Source organism: Oncorhynchus keta, chromosome 21, assembly GCF_023373465.1.
Source record: "Oncorhynchus keta strain PuntledgeMale-10-30-2019 chromosome 21, Oket_V2, whole genome shotgun sequence".
Taxonomy (NCBI): Eukaryota; Metazoa; Chordata; class Actinopteri; order Salmoniformes; family Salmonidae; genus Oncorhynchus; species Oncorhynchus keta.
The window spans coordinates 27,149,238-27,165,792 of NC_068441.1; the positions used below are offsets into that span (position 1 = coordinate 27,149,238).

At 45.8% G+C, this 16,555-nt stretch overlaps 2 protein-coding genes across 3 annotated transcripts; both read right to left on the bottom strand.

The window, feature by feature from the left end:
* Positions 1-323: 323 nt before the first annotated feature.
* On the bottom strand, positions 324-15,879 carry LOC118400344 (leucine-rich repeat neuronal protein 1-like). 2 transcript variants are annotated; one of them, XM_035797068.2, is made up of 3 exons: positions 15,311-15,879; positions 15,159-15,213; positions 324-3,521 (listed from the first exon to the last, which is right to left on the bottom strand). In XM_035797068.2, exon 3 carries the CDS (start codon positions 3,265-3,267, stop codon positions 1,120-1,122), a length of 2,148 nt encoding a protein of 715 aa, XP_035652961.1. In that variant the 5' UTR covers positions 3,268-3,521; positions 15,159-15,213; positions 15,311-15,879; the 3' UTR covers positions 324-1,119. The 2 variants fall into 2 exon arrangements, with proteins under 2 accessions (XP_035652961.1, XP_035652960.1); XM_035797067.2 differs by lacking the exon at positions 15,159-15,213.
* On the bottom strand, positions 5,947-6,609 carry LOC127910525 (uncharacterized). Its single transcript, XM_052474564.1, has one exon. It carries the CDS (start codon positions 6,607-6,609, stop codon positions 5,947-5,949), a length of 663 nt encoding a protein of 220 aa, XP_052330524.1.
* Positions 15,880-16,555: the final 676 nt, after the last annotated feature.

Genomic DNA, 16,555 nt, shown 5'->3' on the forward strand with positions numbered 1-16,555 from the left:
GAGACACATGCAGAACAGAGCAGACAGCGGGGGGTTAAGCCGACAGGATCTGTGCTCTCTGTATGGCTGATTAGACTCCGAGGAGTGGGCTCTGCCGCACAGTGTGAGTCTGAGCCGTGGAGCTCCATGCTGAGATACTGCTTATGGGCTGCTGCAGCACATTGGAGGTGAAGTGGAACCAGGTCCGCATGGAAAAATAACCAGAGCCAAGAGATCAGAGGTCAAACAGAGGTAAAAGGTCATGGTGCCTCATTACAATATGATTCATAGCGATTGAAGGACTATAATTAAGCAAACTGGTGAAATAAATGTACAACAACTGATTGAGAGACAATATTTATATAAAAAGATCAAAATGTTATTTATTTCAATTTCTTCCTCATATACAACATTTTGTGTGATGAAATCACAAAAGTAAGTGGTCAGCGACAGATTCTAGCAGATAAGAAGGAAATAATTCAGAGTAAATAAAGCTACTACTGTACCTAGTAACTGCATGTTATCAAACATTCACATTTCTCGTGCTTTACAGAACATTTATCAGCAAACTAATTTCTACTTTTTTCCCAATTAAAATTGAAAAAGAGTTTCAAATGATAGTTGATACAACATTACCGTACAATCGCTAACGTTATTCAGTAGACAGTATAACAAGTCTAATCCCCTTAGTCAGCTTTTAAATGAAGTCCATACAAACTCCTTTACATTTCAGTGCAAAACAGATTACCTGTTTTACAAAAAGAGAGAAAAAACTATGTGATCTCAACCAACACTGCCAGAGGAACCTTTAACTAGACTAGTAGTCCCTGTTGCTGCGTTATCGACACTAAGAAAGTGGGTCCATAGCAACAAGCCAAAAGGCTGTGCTATCAAAAACGCACCATAAAGCAGCTCAACTGAGACAACCTAGAAGCTAGACACAGCTGCCATCTTGGAATAGTCCAAACTATAAAAGAGAAATAGAGTCAAACAAAGGCGATACGCTATACTAATACAAATCCTGTCTTTATCACTCTGCTACTTATTAGCAAAGCTAAAAATAAAAACATTTGCAACTATCTGATTTTTGCCCCCAACATTGCAAGTGTGTCTGTGTGTGCTGGGGGAGGGGCGACCCCCTCAACACATGTAGTAGCTGCGTGTGGTGTCCACGGGGGAGGGCTTGCTCTCTGCCCCGCCCTCCTTGTCCTTCTCACTGTCCACCTCCCACAGGTTGATGAGGGGCGGGTAGAGCTCATTGAGGGGGATGGAGGAGGTCTTCTGCATGTACTTCTTCAGGGAGTGGTGGTAGTTCTTCCTCTTCCAACGCCGTGCCACGTACACCCCCACCGTAGCCAGGCTGAGGAAGGCCAGCATGGTGGCCATGACGACTAGCAGGGCGGCGCTAGGCCTCTGGTCCGATACGTCCAGGGCGAAGGTGTTGCTGCGCGTGGTCACATTGACGCACGACTTGTGGGTCTGCAGGTGGATGTTGGAGACGGTGAGGCACACCTCATACTCAGTGCCCGGCTGCAGGTGAGTCAGGTTGTACTCGTGCACGTCGACGGGCACGCGTGCAGTGTAGGTGATGTGGGGATTGTCAATCTTCATGGTGGCCGAGGCCCACTTAAGGTTGGAGGTCATTACGTTGGAGTTAATCTTCCAGGAGACCAGAATGGAATGGGACTCGGTCTGCTTGACGTAGATCTTCATCACCTCGACACTGTCCAGCAGGGTGCCGTTGACCCGGATGGTGGTGACGCGTGTGTCGGCCCCCTCTGTGTTCTGAGCCACACAGGTGTAGCGGCCTGAGTCCTCCACCTGGACTTGGGACAGCCGCAGGGTGCCCTCACTGCTCAGGTGGTACCGCTCTGACACCATGTCCACCGTAATCTTGCTCCCCATAGGAGACACCCAGTAGATTTCTGGCTCGGGCTCGGCCATGGCCCGGCAGTCCAAGCTGACACTCATGCCCAGCTCTAGGCTCAGGTGGCTGGGGAAGGTGTTGTGGGAGATGAGGGGCAGGCACTGCTCTGGGGAGTCCTGTAGCCTCACCTCCCTGACCTGCTGGCCCCGGAACTCAGGCGGTGAGCTACACAGCATGGCCCGCGGCTCCATGAATCGCACACTGGTCCTGTTTGAGCTCATCCACTGGATGACGCAGTCACAGCGCAGCGGGTTGCTGTGCAGGCTGATCTCGCGCAGATTGGGCAGCGCCTCCACGGTGCGCTGGTAGATGGCATTGAGGGCGTTGTTGTTGAGCATCAGGCTCTCCAATGAGGACACATCCCTGAAGGCCGTCCGGTGGACAAAGGACAGCTTGGGGTTGTTGGTGCCCTCCAACTTGGTCAGCTCAGGCAGGTTGTCCAGGGCGTAGCGGTCGATGGACACCAGCTCAGCCATGTTGTTGATGCCAAGCTCCTTCAGATGCAGCATGTTCCTGAAGTCCCCCTCCTGGATCTTGTGCACCGGGTTCTTGTTCAGGTCCAGGAACTTCAGGTTCTGCACTTTCTGCAGGGCCAGCTGGGGAACTCGGACCAGCTTGTTGTCATAGAAGGACAGGCTTTCCAGGTTATCCAGACCCACCAGAGCACTCCCGGGAACGTCGGTGAGATCCATGCCGGCCAGAACCAGGCTCCTCAGACTCCCCAGGGGCTTGAAGTTCATGTCCAGGATACCAATGACGGGGTTATCGCCGATCATCAGGATCTCCAGGTTGGGAGTGGCCTCGAACCAGCGGCTGTCAATGACCCGGAGCCTGTTGGAGTTGAGGTGGAGGCGCAGCAGGCTGCGCAGGCCAGAGAAGGCCCCTGGGGCAATGGTGCTGATCTGGTTGTGGTTGATGTAGAGCTCCTGCAGGTTGCTCAGGTCCTGCAGGCAGTGGTCGGGCAGCTGGCTGATCTGGTTCTCCTCCAGGTGCAGGGTGGTGAGCTGGTTCATGTTGGCCAGGCCCACGGCTTCCACACTGCTGAAGTTATTCTGGGATAGGTCCAGCTCCGTCAGGTTGAACAGGGCTTCCAGCTCCCCGCTGGTGTGGGCGATGTAGTTGCTCTGGAGCAGCAGCACCTGGGTGTCAGAGGATAGGTTGGAGGGGATGCGTGTCAGCCGCAGGTCGTTGCAGTCCACTGTGGCCGCCTCCCTGTAGGTGGACTGGGGTGTGAACCAGGGGCGCACCTCACACACGCACAGCCTCGGGCACTCCCCGCCCCGCACCAGGGGCAGCAGGGGCAACAGCAGCCCTACACACAGCCATGCCAGTTGGCGCCAAGGGAGGGGGCTTAGAGTCATGCTGTCTGCTCTCTTTGTCTGGTCACACTGCTCTTAGAGGAGAGGCCGGGTTCCTGAGGAGGGCCTGAAGGGTAGGTGTGGGATGTGACATCAACAACCGATGGTCATCAGTGTCCTCTCTGTACAGGCTGGTAGTGGCTGTGAGTGTGTGTGTGAGTGTGTTTCAGAATGGGGCCAGGGGATGGTCAGGGTTATCCTCTTCCTCCACTCACGTGTTTTTCTCTCTCTTAACTTCAGAATTCAGCAGAATAAGCCTGAAATACACAGAAACCAGGTCAGGTATTAGAGCTCTGCATTACATTGTTCCATTATCATCCCACAAACAGATGGTGATTTTGATAAAGAAGAAAGAGATATAGAGAGGGATACAGAAACAGGAAGAAGGAGAGAGAGAACGGGGCCAGAGAGAGAAAGGTGTGTGAGAGGGATTGAGAGATAAAAGCCATAAAACTTGTCAAACAGTGAATTGCATTTCATTTAAAAAATTACTGATATTGACAAGACTTTTAACCTAAATATGGGCATGAATTACAAGTCCATATCTGCTACATATCGACAAGACAACATGTGTGTGAAACAGAGAGTAATACATTTACAGTAGTTAGCTGCTGACCTGGCTTCAAATACAATTTGAAATCATTTAGAATACTTTAACTGTTTGTTTGACCTTGCCTGTTATAATGGAACCAATAAAAAATCCCAAAAGCTCAAACTCTGCCCCCCTGGCACTCCAGTCTGGCTAAAGGTCTGGTTCTGTGGTTGGACAGAGATCTGACATCCTTTATAGTTTCACAGCAGAGGGTTAGAGTGGAGACAGCACCCAGCCGACACAGCACCAGTCTGCAGACTTCTTGGGGACTCATTTGACATGCCTAACAGGGCAGAATAAATCTGTGAAATTCTTTTTTTTTGCTGTGCTATTGTACAGAGGTTAATTTATGTCTTTAATGAGCTGTTACTCAGCCAGAGACTATTCAAAAACAGGTGAAAAAAAGCAAACTCTGAGCATTCAAGTTTAATTGAATCAGTCAGAGTGTCTTGGTAGTACAGGCAAAACCACTCAACCCCAATGCCAGCAGTCAGACTGCTCTGGCCTGTTAGTAGCAGGTCGCCTCTGGAAAAATTAAAAGTTTTAGTGAAATAATTTATCATATTGGTGTCCTAATTCTCCTTTTTAAATAAAATATGGATCATACTAAATGTTTATATACATTAACTGAGACAGACAGTCCTGCTGTTTTAACATCTATTGCTACTGTTTTAACATCTATTGCTGCTGTTTTAACATCTATTCCTGCTGTTTTAGCTTCTATTGCTGCTGTTTTAACATCTATTCCTGCTGTTTTAACATCTATTCCTGCTGTTTTAACATCTATTCCTGCTGTTTTAGCTTCTATTGCTGCTGTTTTAACATCTATTGCTGCTGTTTTAACATCTATTCCTGCTGTTTTAACATCTATTCCTGCTGTTTTAACATCTATTCCTGCTGTTTTAGCTTCTATTCCTGCTGTTTTAACATCTATTGCTGCTGTTTTAACATCTATTGCTGCTGTTTTAACATCTATTGCTGCTGTTTTAACATCTATTCCTGCTGTTTTAACATCTATTCCTGCTGTTTTAACATCTATTCCTGCTGTTTTAACATCTATTCCTGCTGTTTTAACAGCTGGGTGAGTGAAGGGTAAACACACGAGTAGGTTGTAAACCATATTGTACTCCCAATGTATTGCATCCAACAACAAGCCTATAACATCTGAGTACACATTGTTTGCATATGGCTCACTATATTTGTGTATGCAGAAGTGTTGTCCTTTGTTCAGATAATATATAAGATTATGGTCCAGAATTTTATGGTATGGGCAATTCCACGGTAACGGAGTGACACAGACTGATTTTTCACTTTAAAATGTATGTCGCAAAAACAAATGATTGTAAAGTGAAACCGTACAACTATATATACACACAAGGACTACTTTTAACAATTTCCACTGAAAATGTACTTGAAGAACAGTGCAGATGCAAAGTTTGGTAACAGAATGACGGCACCAATAGCACAAACTGTCATTCTGTTACCAAACTTTGCATCTGTATTGATCTTCAAGTAAATGTGTTTCTGTAAAAGTTTCAGTGGAAATTGTTAAAAAAGTAGCCCTTGTGCATGTAGTTGTATGGTTTGTTTAAAAATCTGAGTCTCAGTGTCACTCTTACCATGGAATGCCCGTATATGGCAATGTATATTAGTAGAGATTGGTAGGCTAAATGTTTGATGCATATTTGATATGTATATTTGTCCCTATCTGAGATCTATTGTGGATATGAACTCAGCTACTCTAATGTATTCTGTGTTCTGTCTCTTCAGAGATTACCCACGTTTCTCTCTCCCAGGGGATTATCTGCGTATGCTACTGGCACAGTGACAGAGAGATACTTTTGGTGTGGTAGCAGCCAGCCAGAGTTCTCTGCTCTGACTATGAGCACATTACACAACACACCTAATCTACCAGGGCGGGCAGAAAAAGAAAAGCGCTCAGCTCGACTCTGTGCATTATCATTAATGGAAGCTCTTGATTATGAGACACGTCTCTGGAAAGCAGTGGCAACACAGGCGGGTAGAAATTAGTCTTTTAATGAGCCTGAAGAAATCAATTAGAGGCCTGTAGCCTCTGTGCTGGGACGGTGTCAGCTCCAGGCATTGGGTTGGATGTGGGGGAATGGGCAGGGCAGGGGCCAGGGCAGGGCAGGGGCCAGGGTGGATATGGGGGAATAGGCAGGGTGAGGCTGGGGCCAGGGTGGGGGCAGGGCAGGGTCCAGGGTGGATATGGGGGAATAGGCAGGGTGAGGCTGGGGCCAGGGTGGGGGCAGGGCAGGGGCCAGGGTGGATATGGGGGAATAGGCAGGGTGAGGCTGGGGCCAGGGTGGATATGGGGGAATAGGCAGGGTAGGGGCCAGGGTGGATATGGGGGAAGAGGCAGGGTGAGGCTGGGGCCAGGGTTGGGGCAGGGCAGGGGCCAGGGTGGATATGGGGGAATAGGCAGGGTGAGGCTGGGGCCAGGGTGAGGGCAGGGCAGGGGCCAGGGTGAATATGGGGGAATAGGCAGGGTAGGGCTGGGGCCATGGTGGGGGCAGGGCAGGGGCCAGGGTGGATATGGGGGAATTAGGCAGGGTAGGGCTGGGGTCAGGGTAGTGGGTGGATGTGGGGGAATAGGCAGGGTAGGGCTGGGGCCAGGGTGGGGGGTGGATGTGGGGAATGGGAAGGGCAAGGCTGGGGCCAGGGTGGGGTTGGATGTGGATGTGGGAGAATGGACAGGGCTGGTGGGTCGAGCTCCAGAGGACAGGTAACATTCAGGAGCCTCCACCGCCGCTGGGATAGCTCCTCACTGATGGGTCCCTGACACCGCAGCATCCTCCCCTTTCCCCAACACATTTATGAGGCCCAATTATGGAAATCCAACACAGCAGTTTATTCTTCCTCTCCGTTTAAACTGCCAATACTGGATCTATAAGGCCTGTCAGGGGAAAATATGTGTTTTCTATATCAGTTTGGTGCTGTCAGTGATACGGGTATTTCCACTGTAGCGGTGATATCCTCTGTGCCAAGAGTGTAGTGTTCTCTAAACAGGTATGATGTATGATGGTGAACAACCATGTATGATCTGATATGCCCTCTGTGCATTATCCAAGAGTGATAGTGTGTTCAGTGATCTAAACAGGTATGATGTATGATGGTGAACAACAGTGATGAGGACAGTGTATGATCTGCACATAATCAATGACTATGCCTGAGCACAGTTGAGCACCTCTGCCCTGCCTGGAGATATTCAAATCAGTGACAGTGATGAGGAAATAACATTGCATTATCAGTGATGAGGACAGTGAAACAGATAGGACAGTGATGAGGACAGTGATGAGCACAGGGCCCAGTGACTCCAATCCGTTTCAGCAAATCAAAGATTTTTTTTTTTTGTGAGAAAATGTATCTCCATCCAGGCCAAATAGTTTTCAATACTAGAGAAAAGGATGATTAAATCTCAGCATTTTAGGCGAAGTGAAACACTTTGTATCTGTTCAGGCAGGATTCCAGTGGGTGTGAGTATATATACACACACTACAGCTGAGGACGGCAATTTCTCTTCAACCTGGAGGAATGGAATCAGCCTTCCATAAATGTCCCAGTGAGGGTGTACAGCAGGCCCTGCCGCTCTCACACTGACAATAAACACCACCATTCCTGCGCCTCCAGTCAGATACTAATAACACACCACATTTATCCCCATAAACACACTCCGTGCAGCCTGAAGACAGAGACGTGTGCGGGGGGATGTGTTTTGTTTCACATCAAAACCTGACAACCATGTCTCTGGATTTATACTTTAGAGACAATAGTAACATAGAACAGGTTTAGTTAGATTTTTCTCCTTTTCCTCATGTGTGATTTCTCATCGACATTCAGTGCAAAAGCCTGGCAGAAACACCGAACACGGGGATGTGTGACTGACACAAACTCGGCTTTGATTCATATTGCAGGTGTGGTATTTATAGTGTCTCTAAAAATACTTAGTTATGCAGAAAAAAAACAGCATGTCAGTCACTGTGTTTCATGTCTGCATATTTTAAACATGAACCAATGTATGATCAAAAGCCTATCTGCCATTACAACTTCTCAATTAGTTAACTTAGTTGCTCCCACACTGACTAGGTACTGGATACAATATAATGTGAGTATCCGGTTGGTGTGTCTGTTACTGTAAGAAAATCCCCTACCTCTAAGATACTGTTCTAATAGCCATGATGATATATATAGTATCCAAGACTAATGGTATCCTCTCTGCAATGCCCCGGCCAATCAGAGCGCCATCTCAGTGATTTGTACACTGTGACTGAACTGTAACATCAAGGCTTTATATTTCCTCCTATTCCTCTTCTCAGGGCCTGGGAATGGACAATAAGAGATCTGACTGTCATCTCTCCCTCTTTATCCATCAACCTGCCTATCTATCAATCTGTTGGTCTGTCTGGCTATACACTGTATCTTTATATCCAGCCATCTATCAGGTCATATATTATGCCTCTCTCTCTCTCTCGCTCTCCCTCTTTCCTTCTCTTCTCTGAAATCGGAGGAGACAGGCGAGGTAATCGCTGTTTTCACACTGAGGCTATAAAAATCACACCTGGCACCAGGCTCCTGGAGTGCTGACAGCTCTGTGGGGGCTCGTATCCGGTTTGACCGACAGCTACCTCAATGTGTGTGTATGTGTGTGTGTGTGCGTGCGCACGCATGTGCTTGCATGTGTGTGTGTGATGGGGGGAAAACGATTATGACAGGGGACACCTCCAATGGAAATTGTGAACAAACAAGGCCAGAGGTGTCCTCCCTCAGCATCAAAGCCCAGAGAGACTACCAGGCTGTCCATCGTGGCCTGAAGGCCTGAAAACAGAACACTCTGACTGTCAGTGATGAGTGTAATGAATGTTGTCACACTACACAAAATGACATTTCCTTCAGCCCACAGAGTGGTGTGAATGAAGGGAAACAGATGTTGCTATTTCATCCTCTCACTGACACAGCAGCACCAGGCACTGTTGACTTACACAGGGCCCCTTCCTATTAGCACTGCTGTTGATAGATACGGTGGCTAAAAGCTGTTTAATCCTGAATGGAAAAAACATTATTGCTGCAAATCCTACAAACTATCCATATCCTGCAATCCTTCGGTCATTCCAAAAGCGTCGTCTGTCGTAGCCTTACCCGCTATAAAGTGAATGGGGAAAAATATATATTTTCTACTCCCCCTGGTTTGAGTGAAACTTAAGTAACCAATAGACTGATGTTTCTGTTCCTGGGAAAGTGAACAAACTGCTTAAAGAGAAGAACAGTTATGGGGGATTAAGGCTATAGTCTGCAATAACATCCTATACTATATACAGTATATCCTGTTTATACTCATCTACAGGATGTACATAACAATGCCTCAGGAGCAGACATAATAAGCATTGTTTTGGGCTTCCTGGCTTGTGACCCCTAATCGGGTGCAACACTTGTCTGAAGAGGCCAAACTGCTTAACTCAGATACACAGAGATTCAGTGTTCACACATTGTTTGCACTTAACCCAGAACTACAACAAAGAGAAACACAGGTAGAGAAGAGGGATAAAGGAGAGAGAGTGTAGAGATGTCTGCTTTTACACTCACCTATCATATCTCACCACTCAGACGAATGCCTGTGTTACAGAAGGAGACCCTGCATGTAGCCTAGTTTTATAGTGAGTGTGTTTGGTGGGCCCTGGCCCTTTGTGTGATAGCATGAGAGGTTTTGGTGGATCGGAGTTTCATTCCCTCCCTGACAAAGGCGATTTACATTTTTGTCATTATCCAATGTGACTTACAGGAGCAATTCGGGTTAAGTGATTTGCTCAAGGGCCCAACAACAGAAGTCTTCATCTAGTTGGCTCAGGGATTGAACCATAGAACTTTTGGTTCCTGGCCCAACCCTATGAAACGCTGGGCTACCTACCTCTTCATTCTGTCACATCCTTTATGTGCTTGAGTTTCTTAAAACACACAAGCATGCATGCACACGCACAGTATAGAAAAACATACACACACTCAGGCACCCAGACACTCATGCACACCAAAAAACACACACACACAGAGTGGTTAATGTTCACCCAGCTTAGTGCCTGCACTTTGATAAAAACAGCCCTGGGGTTCAAAGGATAACACATGCAAGTAGAGCAAGATGTAATTTAGAGATATTATCAGCCCTGTCTTTTAATGCCAAAGCCTCATAAATACATGCATTACTCTATGTTCCCAGGTAGCACAGGGACTAATGAAGCAGTAGAGCTCTCTGTCTGTGGCCACATAGAGCGCACTGATTTTGGAGAGGAGACTGAGAGACACCCTGTTTGGATGTCTGAACAGAGGTCTGGAAGTCTTAGACCCTTCATGAATGCTCTGTTTCCTGTCCTGCTGAGCTTTTCCTAACAGCATTAAGTTTCCTTGGGCTGAGTCCACTCACCCAACGTAAGCACTCACTGTTCTACAAAGACTTCAATAGCTAAAACCTTCTCAATTTTCAAATCGGGACACCAAAGTACACAAAGGCAACCACATGAATAAAAAACAAATGGCCAAATAGCTTTTTTCCATTGGAGTATGAATGAGTGTCTGTCTTCGGTATCCATTTTGCTCAGTGACTTAATCCTCGCTTTCCAGATGCTCTAACCAAGTGCCACTGGATGCTTCTGCCAAGAGGAAACTGGGTCTAATGACAACATGATAGCACCTTTTACAGGGAAGAAGATCTCCACATTCATTTGTCCCTTTTCTTTGGGCGTAAAATGTGAGCGGTGTTTCTCAAACAGCAGCCGCACTACCACTACAGGCTCCCTCATAAGCTTGCCGTCACCATGGTGACCGGCTATGCCACTGGCATGTCTGTTTCATACCCAAATGAGGAGACAGCTGTGTGTGCCATTAGGCCACCGTAGAGCGACAAGAACCACCGCAAGCACACAACCACAAACATCCATATGACCAGATTAAACAACTGACACCGTCAAACGAAAAGGCTGATAACTGCTATACCAGCAGACAATGGCTCTACTATAGCGCAGCTGTGATCAGTCTACAGCTGCCAAAACAAGCAAAAAAGAGACTGCTGTTGCCTAATAGTCTACTGACTAGAACTACCAATGCACAACAGCATGTATCTTTCCCAAACAACATCTATTACCGCTGCATCACAGTATATCACAATACAGCAACCACAGCCAAACCTAACATTCCATCACTATTATTAGTCTAGACGCAATGCTTCTAAATTACAGTTCCATACTGGAGCCCCGAGCCCCGCCATGTGCTGCTGACCGCCGGCCTCCCAGTCATGTGTGTACCTGATGGGCACGCCATGTCCTTGCTGCACTGGCCTGCCTGAGAGGCACTCTGATCCTGCTGCTTTGACCTGCTTGAGGCACCCTGTTTTGGCTGCTTTGGCCTGTTTGAGAGGCACTCTGATCCTGCTGCTTTGACCTGCTTGAGGCACCCTGTTTTGGCTGCTTTGGCCTGTTTGAGAGGCACTCTGTTCCTGCTGCATTGGCCTGTTTGAGAGGCACCCTGTTTTGGCTGCTTTGGCCTGTTTGAGAGGCACTCTGTTTAGGCTACTTTAACCTGCTTAAGAGGCAACATGTTCGGGCTCCATTAGTATGCAGGCGTCTCGCTCCACATCACACAGGACTTTGGTGCTAGAGGCAGAACAGAGGCGTGGAGCTGAGCAGAGGAGGGGGAAATGTTTCTGTTCAGCCAGAGAAGAAGAAGCGGGAGAGGACAATCTTGTATGTTTCAGTAGCTGAAGCCAATTCCTAACGGAACAGAGATGGTGCTGACATTAACTATTTCTCTCTCTCACACACATGCCCACACACACTTTGGCAAAGTCCATTAACACTACAGCAATATAGAAACTCAAGTCCAATAACTCAAGGGATGCCCCACGTGGGACAAAGCATAAACATCTCTCAGAATAATGCCCATTCATTCATTCCCTACCCAGAAATTAGATGGGTAGAGTTAGACACACAGCTACCTCAATCAGAAACGTCTTTACAAAAACCTCACAATGGGGGATGCGTTTCCCTCACCCCTCAGCTCGCAGTCACAATGGGAGAGGGTCGAGCTGGAGCACCCAAGTCCCCGACAGCCGTCCCCCCCTCAAACACCCCACTGACCTCCAAAACTAGAGCGCACAGTGCAGTCAGTCCCAGGCTCTCTTAATGGATCTTGGCGACTTGTGAACACACACACACACACACACACACACACACACACACACACACACACACACACACACACACACACACACACACACACACACACACACACACACACACACACACACACATCTTTGTGTTGGCTGGTTCTCATGACTCCTGAACTGCTGGCGGAGGACACTGCTTTGTGTGTGGGGGTGGGATGGGGGAACTCACTGCCTGTGCCATGCCTTCCTAAAGCGGGTTATACAGTGGGGCAAAAAAGTACTTAGTCAGCCACCAATTGTGCAAGTTCTCCCACTTAAAAAGATGAGAGGCCTGTAATTTTCAAATTTTCATCATAGGGACACTTCAACTATGACAGACAAAATGAGAAAAAAAAAAATCAAGAAAATCACATTGTAGAATTTTTAATGAATTTATTGGCAAATTATGGTGGAAAATAAGTATATGGTCAATAGCAAAAGTTTCTCAATACTTTGTTATATACCCTTTGTTGGCAATGACAGAGGTCAAACGTTTTCTGTAAGTCTTCAAGTCTTCACAAGGGTTTCACACACTGTTGCTGGTATTTTGACCCATTCTTCCATGCAGATCTCCTCTAGAGCAGTGATGTTTTGGGGCTGTTGCTGGGCGACATGGACTTTCAACTCCCTCCAATGATTTTCTATGGGGTTGAGATCTGGAGACTGGCTAGGCCACTCCAGGACCTTGAAATGCTTCTTACGAAGCCACTCCTTCGTTGCCCGGGCGGTGTGTTTGGGATCATTGTCATGCTGAAAGACCCAGCCATGTTTCATCTTCAATGCTCTTGCTGATGGAAGGAGGTTTTCACTCAAAATCTCTCGATACATGGCCCCATTCATTCTTTCCTTTACACGGATCAGTCGTCCTGGTCCCTTTGCAGAAAAACAGACCCAAAACATGATGTTTCCACCCCCATGCTTCACAGTAGGTATGGTGTTCTTTGAATGCAACTCAGTATTCTTTGTCCTCCAAACACGACGAGTTGAATTTTTACCAAAAAGTTATATTTTGGTTTTATCTGACATTCTCTCAATCTTCTTCTGGATCATCCAAATGCTCTCTAGCAAACTTCAGACGGGCCTGGACGTGTACTGGCTTAAGCAGGGGGACATGTGTTACTGATGGTAGGCTTTGTTACTTTGGTCCCAGCTCTCTGCAGGTCATTCACTAGGTTCCCCCGTGTGGTTCTGGGATTTTTGCTCACCGGTTGAGATCTTGCGTGGAGCCCCAGATCGAGGGAGATTATCAGTGGTCTTGTATGTCTTCCATTTCCTAATAATTGCTCCCACTCTTGATTTCTTCAAACCAAGCTGCTTATTTTCACACCATAATTTGCAATAAATTCATTAAAAATCCTATAATGTGATTTTCTGGATTTTCTTTCTCATTTTGTCTGTCATAGTTGAAGTGTACCTATGATGAAAATTACAGGCCTCATCTTTTTAAGTGGGAGAACTTGCACAAATGGTGGCTGACTAAATACTTTTTTGCCCCACTGTACCTAACCTCTTCCCCCCTCCTCCCTCACTACTCTGGCTAGAGTACATCCATATATGTCCGCGTTTGTAGAGTTTTCCCAAGACAAGGCTCCGGTTTAGTTGGCAAGCCCAAAGAGCACAGTAGTGAATAACAGGATCATTTAAATCAACTGTGTCTCGGCCAGTGAACTTTGCACATTTCCATATCAGGCTAAATTTTGATCAAATTACAGAAAATTCAATTCCTTGAAAACAAAAAGCCTTACCAACTGAAACACAAAACCCTGCTCAACTTTTATGTTGATTGCCTCTGTAGGACTATTCATCATGAAAACACTACACAAACATTATGACTCTCAAGTTCAAACCAAGTATGAGCCAGTGCTCAAACAAATCCTCCACATTACCAAGACTTGACTTGTGTAGGTTTGATTGAATGAAACACAAAGCATCTTGAATCTGTGGCTTCAGCTTCCGAGAGCGCAGTAACAGGTGCCACTGTCGCGCAACAGCTGCAACAACAAAGCCGATAAGGATGAGGAGCCAACTTTTACAAAGGTGACCCAAAACAATGTAGAGTCACCGCCCCTACCAGCTCTCACCCCCAACTTATCTTGAACAACCCATTGTCTTTTTGTTTTCCTCCTAAGACTTCTTGTCGAATTCCTCCACAGAGCAGTCGAGACATCTGCCAACATCATTCCCTTACCAAGACAAATGAACATGATGGGGCACTAGAGACCTTAGCTGTCAGTCAGCTGTTTTAGCTGCTCTCCCTGTGCACATGTCATGTGTGATGTTGCAGTTTGGGATTGTTACATTGTAGACTCATCCTCAAGCACATGAGGATGACAGAATGGGGGAATAAAAACACACCTGGGATACACAAAGGAATTCAGTGCTCCTTTCACTTCACAACAGTGAGATCATTTCAGGACAGGTGCAGCTTACTTTGAATCATTTAGAAATAACACACTAATTCTAGAACGACACTCTTTGGTCCAAAGTACAGTGTGTCAGGAATATGGGTGATATCATGGCAAATGTTTTTTGTTTTGGTTTTTGCATGTTTTTCTGCTGTTGTTTATAAAGCGATTTTATTGGTATATTGCATGCAGCCTACTGTGTGAGTGCACGTTTGTCAGTGTGTCATCCCTCTCAGACAAAATCCATATGAATTCGCATTCTCAATCGATAGAAATGAATTATAGGCACACATACTGTATATCAGACTACAGCCTCCGTATTATTCGCCACATTTGGCTACTGAATGCGGATCACAGTGCCCTTGCAAATCCAATGGTTGCACTGATGCTGTAGCCACCCTACCCTTTGAGCAACGAAATGAAATTCATCCAGCTTCAAAAATAGAAATATGTACGGCCACGGTTCTGTTGAGTTAAATAAACAGCTAAATAAATAGCTTAGACGACACATTTTATTTAAAATATATACCAATTGTGCTGCCACCACCCCAAATTGTCTATCTCAGCCAATTAAGTTTATATCTGTTTATATTCAAAAGCTAAGAACGCAATTCTTAATAATTGACTTGTTTCTGAATATTTAAATTGGAGCATATTATAAATGAAAATGAGTTAACGTTATTGGTCTCACCTTAGCGTTTTAGCATCCAGCGGAATGCCTCTCCACACACACAGAGACTCCGATGCTCCAGGAAAAAATAGGAAATTTGAGCGCTATGTCTTGAAAGATAATATTAAGCCTGCTATATCTATGGAAAATAAATATTATAACATTTAACTTACAAAGCGACGTCTATATTCAGAGAAGACACGTTTTATTCTCTCCAGGAGCCGTTTTTATCTGTCCTCTGTGCTTCTGCCGCTGCTGACTGTAGAACACTAAGAACCTCGCCACTGGTAACCCGCACAAAGAGCCTGCCTTGAGCTCGCGATTCTCTTGCCCTCCTCCAACTCAACATGCAGGGATCACCTGGCGCTGACCAGCGCAGCAAGGCTTGTCAGCTGATTTCAAACGCGCGATTGTGCTTGTGGCAGTCCTTGTCACTGGTGCTCAACTGGTCCACCTCACCATCTGCTCGAGTTCTGCTGTGATGCCAACAAAAGCCGCGTCGGCCAGAAGCTCGCGGTGGGAAAAACGAAGCGTGGATGAGGTTGGCAGGCCAATAAATAAAAGGGTTTCCTGAGTGTCCAATGGAAATGTTCAACGCTCCCCTCGTGTCATTGTTTGGACGTTCTAGAGTGGTCTTTGTCTTAAAGTTTCCAATGTTAGGTGACGTGGGTCCATGTCCATGACCCCTCAAGTCAACTAATCGAATCCAAAAACACCCTACACACTCTACATTTACATAATGACCGTGTGAAAGGTTTGGTGGCTTAGTACTGGGTTTTTGGATTTGACAGGGGTGAAAATCTAGGATGTGGCAGTATTTGTATTTCACACACACACACACAATCGAATAACAATTTCAAATTTTAGTGGTTGCTTACATATATTTTGCAGATGTTATCACAGGTGCAACGAAATGCTTATGTTTCTAACTCAAACAATGCAGTAATACCTAACGATGCAAAATAATGCACACAAATCCCCAAAATATAAATAGATTAAGAAATATCAGAAAGAGCAATGTCAGAGTCCGGAATATAAATATGTACAGTACCAGGGTTTTTATTTATTTTTTACTTTTTTTCTACATTGTAGAATAATAGTTAAGACATCAAAACTATGAAATAACACCTATGGAATGATATAGTAATCAGAAAAGTGTTAAACAAATCGAATTATATTTTATATTTCAGATTCTTTAATGTAGCCACCCTTTGCCTTGATGACAGCTTTGCACACTCTTGGCATTCTCTCAACCAGCTTCATGAGGTAGTCACCTGGAATGCATTTCAATTAACAGGTGTGCCTTGTTCAAAATGTATTTCCTTCTTAATGCATTTGAGACAATCAGTTGTGTTGTGACAAGGTAGGGGTGGTATACAGAAGATTTATAAATAAGCAAAGAGAAACGACAGTCCATC